This window comes from Petaurus breviceps, unplaced genomic scaffold, assembly GCF_028583685.1.
Source record: "Petaurus breviceps papuanus isolate PSGF00001 unplaced genomic scaffold, PetGlider_PUasm1.0 90849, whole genome shotgun sequence".
Taxonomy (NCBI): Eukaryota; Metazoa; Chordata; class Mammalia; order Diprotodontia; family Petauridae; genus Petaurus; species Petaurus breviceps.
This window is the reverse complement of record NW_027187361.1, coordinates 16,315,784-16,324,543: the sequence shown is the minus strand read 5'-3', so window position 1 is coordinate 16,324,543 and position 8,760 is coordinate 16,315,784. Positions and strand designations below refer to the sequence as shown.

Here is an 8,760-nt window from a genome sequence, read left to right as displayed (position 1 = left end):
TTGAGCAGGAAAAGTAGTCTTCTAATAGTCACAGAACAGATCAGAGAGTGGAGAGCAAGTCTAGGAAGCAGATTAGAAGCCTGACTCAGGGTGATAACAATGATTGTCAAGACTCACAGCTATTCACAACTGTAGAGACACCAGTCTTAATAAAATAACCACAGAGAAATGATTAGTAGTCAGGAATTTCAGAAATGCAAAAACAAATGCACCTATGTCACCAAAGCCAAGGAATTGTCTTTTGGAACCAAAAAATCAGAACCGTTTTTTCAGGAGTTCAAGTAAAATTCATAGTCCCACCTCTTCCAGCTCTTCTTTTAGTCTCCATTCATTCATCAAACTAGTGGAAAACTGGAAAAACTTTTAATCTTTAGTTATCATGCTATTCAATTAAAAATGTATTATGAATCATCTCCCTTCTTCAAATATCACAAATGTCATTATTCTTAGGAACTATGAGTTAATATGTACATATGTAAGAATATGCAAAAAAACAGAGGTAGTTTAGGGAGAGATGGAACAAATAGCAAGAGGGAGGATCAGGAAAGCTGGGACTATAAAGAATTCCAGAAGTCCAACAAAGGAAGTGAAGGAAGGAGTGCATTCCAGGCTTGGAGGCCAACTGTGAAAAGGCACAGAGATAGTAGATGGAGAACAGTTTGTTAGCAGCAAGTAGGCACTTGATTATAGTGGAGGGCAGGGGTAATGTGAGTGTTTGGAGGTGGGTAATGTGTTAGATTGAAAAAGTAGGAAGGAGCCAAGTTCAAAGAGCTTTAAATGACAAAGAATTTAATCTGATCCTTGAGGTTAAAAAAAAAGAGCCACTGAATTTTAAGTAGTGCTACTAAATACAATAATTAAATAAACAATTTCTTTAAATTGAGTAAATGTCTTTATGTACATGTATTATTATTTTAAAATGAATTTCTGAATTACTATTTAGAGAGAAGGCAAGCAAAAAAACCCATTCAGAATGTTTAGTTACTGAACTGAGTTGAGATAAAGTGGAAGGTGAGATATTATGCTGCTGGGCTGGGGAACAGTAATTCATTGGACAGCTTCCTGAGAGTAGATGGGCTTTTAAGAAAGAAACGAGATTTGGCAGAGAAGAGAAAAAAATCTGTGTAACAGACGGCAGGGGCAAAGGTTCAGCGGCCAGGAAGGAAAGAGGGGAGGCAGGGCTTGGTGCCAAGGAGGTAAACAAGGTGGAACAAAGTAAACTGAGATGTTCAATGAATGAGTCAAATAATGAGAAACGGGCATTTAAGTGCCGATGACAATCCAGGCACCATGTTAAGCACTTGGGGACACAAAGTAAATGGTATTTGCCCTCAAAGAGCTTTCAGTCTCTTGGGAGACTCAACATGTACATATAAGTATTTTAAAAAATAAATGTAATGGGAGAGGCAGTAGCAGCTGGGAGTGGGGGAAGGAGAAAGGAAAAGCCTCATGAAGAAGAGCGTACTTGAGATGAGCTTTAAAGGAAACTAAAGATACTAAGGCAGAGGGAAGGAAGGAATGTATTGGAGAGGCACAGAGGCAGGAGATAGAGTGTCATGTCAAGGAGCTTCTGAAGGGTAACTGAACAATGTTACACAGTCAAGATAATGACAGGCACAGCAGATGACTTCCATTAAATGAACAGAGTATGGGTGAAGCTAAGGTCCAACAGGGATGGACAGAGGGTACATAGGGTCTGAGTTTAGAGCCAAGTAAGAAAAGAATAATGACCACTGTGGATACCCTTATAAAGGAGAGTTCTCAATATTAACCCCAAGATTTTGAACTAGGCCAACAGAGTAACGTACATTAATCTGTAACTACAAAAATGGACAGTTCAAAAAGTGGAAAATCAAAACTTTATTAGGATGAATTTTACTATAAACAAAGCTCGAGGCAGGCAGCAGAGAAGCATTTGGTATGGTACCATAAACACAGTCATACTGAGGAAATGAATTAAATGGAGAGAGAGATTATGTCTCTACGAGGGAGGGCAGAAATTATGAAAAATATATGACCACAGGTAGAATCCATGTAACACTGCCCCAACCAACATTATTTCTATACTACACCAAAAGCTTACCAGAACATGAAACCTTTTTGCATCTATATGGCTGATTATTCATTTACAACATTGTTGTCCTAAAATTTAAATTTCTTCCATAAACTCTTTTCACCTAATCACACAACCACGTAAGTCCATGACACTGACTATGCCTGGATTAAAAAATAATAGCAAAACAAACAAAAGGTAGCCCTATGGTCAGGAAAACCTGGCTTTAAATCTGTCCCCTGACTTATAACAGCTGGGTGACCAGATACAAGTCACTTAACCAATTCTTTTAAGAAGCTAAATTACAGATAATGAGGACCACCTGGGATTGCTCCACAATGATGAAAATTACAGGTCTGGACAAAACAAAAAATTCAAATTTTAAAACAAATATACATATTCTACACAGAAGTTCTGAGGACTGAAGCATATGCCATTTATCCAAAGGCAATTTCTATCTTGAATTATACGTATTTATTGTGATGTTACTCATCTCAATAATTTGTTTCTGTATTCCTGGGGTACAAAGGTGCATAATATACGAAGAGTGAGATATCCCAGTCACTGCCTTAGAAAACTCTTCCTCACTTGACACAAAAAGTATATTCCTGGCCCTCAGTTTAAATCAAATGTTTAATAGAGCAATTTTTTTAAAACACCATAGAAGTCTTACAATTAAAGGCATTCTATCATGTATCCTTTTGTAGCATGTAAAAAAAGTTCCTATTTTCATATACAATGCTGAGTTTGCTTAAAGTGGGATACCTCTAATATTTCTAAATAAGCTAGTGTGCAAAAAGAAGTAACATCCTATAATGAAAATATCAACCAAACTTGTCCATATCAAAAGAACTTTTCATTCCTACAAATAGACTAAAATCTATAAATATCAATAAATCTTGAATTTTTAAATCAGCTATATACTTCAAAGACCCTATAAGTGATAATAAACATCTATATAGTGTTTTAAAGTTTGAATATGAAATACAAGCTATCATGAGGTAACCTATCAAGTCTTCTAGGTTGTCAAAATCAAATCTTATTTAAAAATGTGATTTCCTCTTAAAGTATTAAAGAATGTACTTTGATAAAATTTGTGGTAGATATCTATTTCAAAAAGCATAAGTTAAATACAAATCAGAAATATTTTTAAAGTTATTCTAAAACATAAAGAATTAGAAAGTAAGTTTTTAAAAGCAGTATCTTCTTTCTTTTCATTTGATATACTGCATTTAATTACATAAGGAGACGGAAAATCCAGGTGTTTAGATTACCAAATGTTCCTAAACTAGGACGGAGTAAAGAATTTCAGTATGCGTGGAATGTAAGGTCTATTTGGCAGTGATATGGCCTTCTATTATACACTATCTAATCCCACCCTATGTAACCTAAACATGAAAAGGGTGAATTAAGGACAAGCTAGTTGACACAACTAAATCCACAATTTAAAAAACTGTTGTCGAATTACCAGTTGTACATTTTTTTATTTTGAAATTGTCTTTATCTTAGAATGATTTGGAAAATACACAGGCCATGTGGTACAAGCCTTTCCTGGAATACTTACGACAGATGTAAGATCAAAATCTCAAAAGCAAGAGCAATAGACTGTTACATTCAAATACTAAAGTCTTTTTAAAAATGAATTTCTTTCAACTGTTATGCAAGGGGTAGGTGCTATACCCACATTACATAATGAGCTTTTTGTACCACTTCATAGTCCAACTATAAAATATGGAAGTTTTCCCCATTTTCTACTTTGAAAATGATGTCTTTATAATTTTTAAGGGGAGAGGGATGCTTTTACCTACTTTCACTTCATTTAAATTTTATTTGTATTTACCAAGTTAAAACTTTGGGAAAGGGAATGATTATGTAAATTCCATTTTTTGTGGCAGTTGCTATACAACTCTTAGAAAATAAAAGAACTGTACTTAATTCACAAATCAACATGACAACCAACATTTAAAACCCCAAATGCAGACTACAGCTCTTTATTCTAAATCCTTTTAACAGAAGCAAGTTAACTTTAGCTTCAAATTAGCCACAGAATGTTTAGTTTAACATCTTAAAAAAGAAATTACTTAAGTATTCTTTATAGAAGTCAAAATGGTTAAGTAAAAATGAATTCACTCCTGAAGTTAAAACCTCACCAGAAAGTCAAACAAATCTGTGCAATAAAAAAATTAAAAGGAAAAAAAAAAGCAAACCTGAACTTGCTGAAAAGCTTTTAGTCTCTTCTTGAATCTGGAAGGTAAAACAAAATCACATCCTCTCGCCAACAATGCCAATTCCTTTCTTAGATCTGGATCTTGCCGCAAGGAAATCTCCTTTATCCTCATGCTTTCAGATTTCATATAATGTCTGCGTGTGCCAGTTCAGGCACTTCAGTCCTAGTAAATAGCAAAGCCTATTATCACACACACTGCTGCCTAAAAGCAGCAGCAGCTGCACTCTGGTTCTGGGATATTCTAAGAACCAGCTCAACTTAGCATACTCCATACATTGAAGGGAACTTGGCTGGAATCACAGCAGACTGGAAAGTCGCTCTGGGGGCCAGGCCTTCTACTACGCACATTCCAAAATCAGAGAAAGATGGTACATATACTTTAAAAATCACATATGAATGATCAATTAAAGTAGGTTATCATTATTCTAATCCCTTTTCTTAAATAAGAAAAGCAAAAATTTTAAAAGCCAAGTTTAGCAGCTTCTGGTGTGTTGTGGTTTGTTTCATTACTGTCACACCAAACTGTAACCTGTTGAAGTGCCCAACTGAGAGCAAAGCTTACTACATAGCAATTCCATTACGTTGTTCAGCCCCTTAAAGTGGCCTCTGTCACATAAGCAAATTGGGCAATATGGTGATCTGAAGACGAACATTTGGGAATAATTTATTGTGAAGCCCACAACTTAGTTTTTAGAAAAGAATAAAAGACTACATCTTAAAAGGAAAATAAAAGATTATATCAATGTAGAGTAAAATTTATATATTTTTGAAAATCACAAAAGTATAATTATTATTTGTGATGAACATCATCTAATAAAATTTTACATCTACATCAGTCAATTCAAAGATGTCTTTTGTTTTACCCTAAAAATCTGGTTGACTCAAGGAAAAAAGTTCTTATTAAACAGTTTTATTAAACAAACCAACACTGACAGTATATATTAAAGTAAATTCTTGTGTAGTGTACTATAAATATACTAGCATTTTACACAGACACACAGACACACACACACACCAGGCTGGTTTATTATTTCTATTTCTGTTGCTTAAGTTTCTGAAGACTTTTAAAAAATGTTTAAAATTTTTAAACAGAAGCTATAAGTTCAGAAGCTATGGAAAATACATTTGAAATATCAGATATTATGCTTTTTTTTTTCCATTTTCTATGCATGAAAATGTTCTAAATGCTATAACTACCCTAAAAGAAGGTGAAGAGATTGGAAGAGACACTAGACATGGAACTTAGAAATGAGAATGCATGGCTTTCTGTTTTTTGTCTATCACACTCCTATTTAACTAGGTCTTAAAAATCTTGGATCCAAATTCTGTCTGCAATTTAGAACTCTGGGTTATTAAAACATTTAACTAAATTCCTGTATCTGCTCTCCCTGTTCCTCAATGCTCCCACAAATCACTCCACGGCTCCCTTCTTTTTCAGAAAATCATCTCTACTTTGGCCTCAATTTCCCTCCTTAAAAATCATAACCCAACAGATTCAACTTGACACTGTCTTCTACCCTTAATTAATAAACAACGAGGTGGCACAGTGAGTTAAGTGCTGAACTAGAGTTAGGAAGATTTGAGTTTAAACCTAGGCTCAGACACTTACTTATTTTGTGACCCTGGGCAAGTAACCTAACTTCTGTTTACCTGTTTCCCAAGCTGTAAACTGGGCATATTAACAGAACCTCCCTGGCAAGGTTGTAGTGAGGATCAAATAAGATGATATTTATATAGCACTGAGAGTAGATACCCAGGGGCTGAAGAGTGGCTAAATGAATTGTGGTACAAAATACAATGGATTATTACTCCATTGTAAGAAACAATAAATATTAGAATTAGGAAGGTTTATTGGGACTGATGCAAAGTGAAACAAGCAGAACCAGGAAAACAATTATTAGAACAATGTAAATGGAAAGGAGAGCAATGGCAAATAAACTAAATACAATGTTATGTATTTATGGTGACCCAATGTAGCCCCAAAGGAGTAATGTGAGGATGTGTCACTCTCCCTTTCTTGCAGAAGCAGCAAACTAAGGATGTGAGACACTGTATGTATACGCACGCGCTGTCAGACCTAGTCATCGCGCTAGCTTAGCTGAGCTGTGTTTCTTTGCACTTTTCTTCTTTTTCTGTTACAAAGGATGTCTCAATGAGGAGGGAACAGTGAAGGGGCTGAACATACAATATTCATATATAAGTGATATGAAAACAAAAGGTACCCATAATTTAAAAAAAGAATGAGAGCTTCAGAGTATTAGATTTAAGAAAAAACTTCAAAACTGGGAAATAAGTATGATGTAGGTTTCTTTTAAACTCCTGCTTAACATTTTAACAAAAATAAAGCATTTAACAAGGTTCTCCTGATGCCTTAGGAAACAATCAAGAAAAAAAAAAACCTAAAAAATGAGCACTTTTAACAAGAAAATTGGGAAGAGGTGTAGAGAAGAAAGAGGTGAAACGATTACAGTAATAATCATAATATAAAACTACAGTAATTTTTATAGTTTAAATCCACAAGTACATATGTACTGTGAACCAAGCATGAAACAACATTCAATAACCCTCATCTATCCAGTAACTTCACAGCTGAAAACAGAAGAAAAAGGCCAAAACAGAGATCACAAAAGCTACATAACTAGGCATTTCATAAGTTCTAATCATAGGAACCCCACAGATCTTCAACTCAGGGATATTTCTCTTATCTTACATACAATTATAATAAGCTTTCTGGTCTAATTTTCCAGCCCACTAAACACTTGAAAAAATATATTCAAACAGGGACAATGTTTTTCCAGAGATAGGTAGTGACACGAGTTAAAACTGATAGCTGATGGCAAAACAAAAGATTAAAAAGCTATTTTAAAATAAACATAAGAATTCAAAGAAGTACAATTGCTGAGAGGCAACATGGCATACAGGAAAGGGGAAAGGATTTGATGTCAGAAGATCTGGGATTGACTAGCTACATAGCGATGGAAAACACACTTAAGAATTCTCTGACACTCCATTTCCTTATCTACAAATTGGGGGTGATAATATACTATGTCTCAGGAGGCTTATCCTATGTACTTAGTTATAATGTTATACATGCACAGTACACAATGTCATATAAGTACTTCTATTCAGTCTACAGAATCTGCAACACAACCCTTCCAGTTTCCATCCCCTTTGTGTATGTCTGTGTATACAGGGGAAATCAACTGTAAAATAATTTAATGAAATACTTCCATCTCCTTAATATCTCTCAAAAAAAGTGATCTCTTTTAACTCTGATTAAAACTGGAAAAGAAATAATGAAAAATGTAATTCTCTTCATATATCCCATCACAAAACATGGTTAAATATCCTTATGGTGCATTAAGCCAACTTCCTTATAAGTGAATAGAAGAAAAGAACTAGGTCCTGGATTTATGATGAACTAGTCTTACTAGTTACTGAAAAAGTGTATCACATGTGATTCTTTTTTCCATGTGATCAATGCAGGTTATGACTCAAAATAGTAAGGGATTGGGGTAAATTAGAAGACAGTCAAAGCCACAAAGTGGCGAACAAGATGTTCTGGAGTGGAAGTCCTCTGGAACAGGGGTTGTTAGCCGTTGGGGAGGAAGAAAGATTAAACAAATATGACCAAGTAACTGACTGGAGATGAGAGAACATCCACATATCCACAAGCACTTAAGGGAAAAAATAACCAAAAACTCTTATCCAATTTTATTTTCTGGCTTGTTTAACCAAATCAATATTTTCTTTCACTGCAAATGTATTTCTGCTATATTATGGGTCTTGTGGACTAATGTAGGAACTTTGCCACCATACAACAAAATGTTTCTAAAGAAAAATGTACTCAGAAGTCTGAATCAACTATAAATAAATTTTTAGAATACAATCTATTATTTACACTGAAAAGTTATATACAGTAAAGATCATCCTATAGGACTAGTTTGGGAAAATAATACCAGGGAAAGGGTGTGAAACTGACAATTTACTGTTATGTTCACTTTACTAGGTACCTATAGAATAAAGAAAAAGCTATGTAAGTGGGGAAAAAAAAGAAAATTAAAGAAAGACCTTTCCTTTCCCCCAAACTAGGTAACTATGGCTTTTGCTACACTAAGTAATAAAAACCACAACACCCATATGAAAACTACCAACATGGCGGCCTTCTATTTAGTAATTTTGCTACAGCTACATTAGAAATTAGCTTTAAAACAGCATGTTTGTAAGTGGACTTCAGTTCACAGATCTTTGTCTAAACTTATATTAAATTTGTCTTTAAAGAGGCAAATCTAACTGAATTTTTAACTTTGTAAATGGTGAAGGGAGAACCAATTCAAAAGAACTGTTCTGAGCTTTCAAAAAAAAAAAAAAGGAACTGACTTTTTGCTAAAAGAACATGGTTTTGGAGGCCCTCTACAGAAAGAAGTACAGTAAAACTGTTTTTAAAAAATGAATCTGGGGTGGCTAGGTGGTGCAGTGA

At 34.5% G+C, this 8,760-nt stretch overlaps 1 protein-coding gene across 3 annotated transcripts in view; it reads right to left on the bottom strand.

Annotated features, from left to right (window-relative positions):
• PPP2R3B (protein phosphatase 2 regulatory subunit B''beta) overlaps window positions 1–8,760 on the bottom strand; it is a 105,937-nt gene that overhangs the window by 84,950 nt on the left and 12,227 nt on the right. Inside the window, exon 1 of one of the 3 annotated variants that reach the window (XM_069072910.1) lies at window positions 4,261–4,856. The exons of the other annotated variants lie outside the window; for them this stretch is intronic. Coding sequence (XP_068929011.1) covers window positions 4,261–4,407 — 147 coding nt within the window. The 5' untranslated portion in view covers window positions 4,408–4,856. Of the gene's footprint in view, window positions 1–4,260; window positions 4,857–8,760 lie in introns of those variants that run through there. 3 annotated transcript variants of the gene reach the window in all.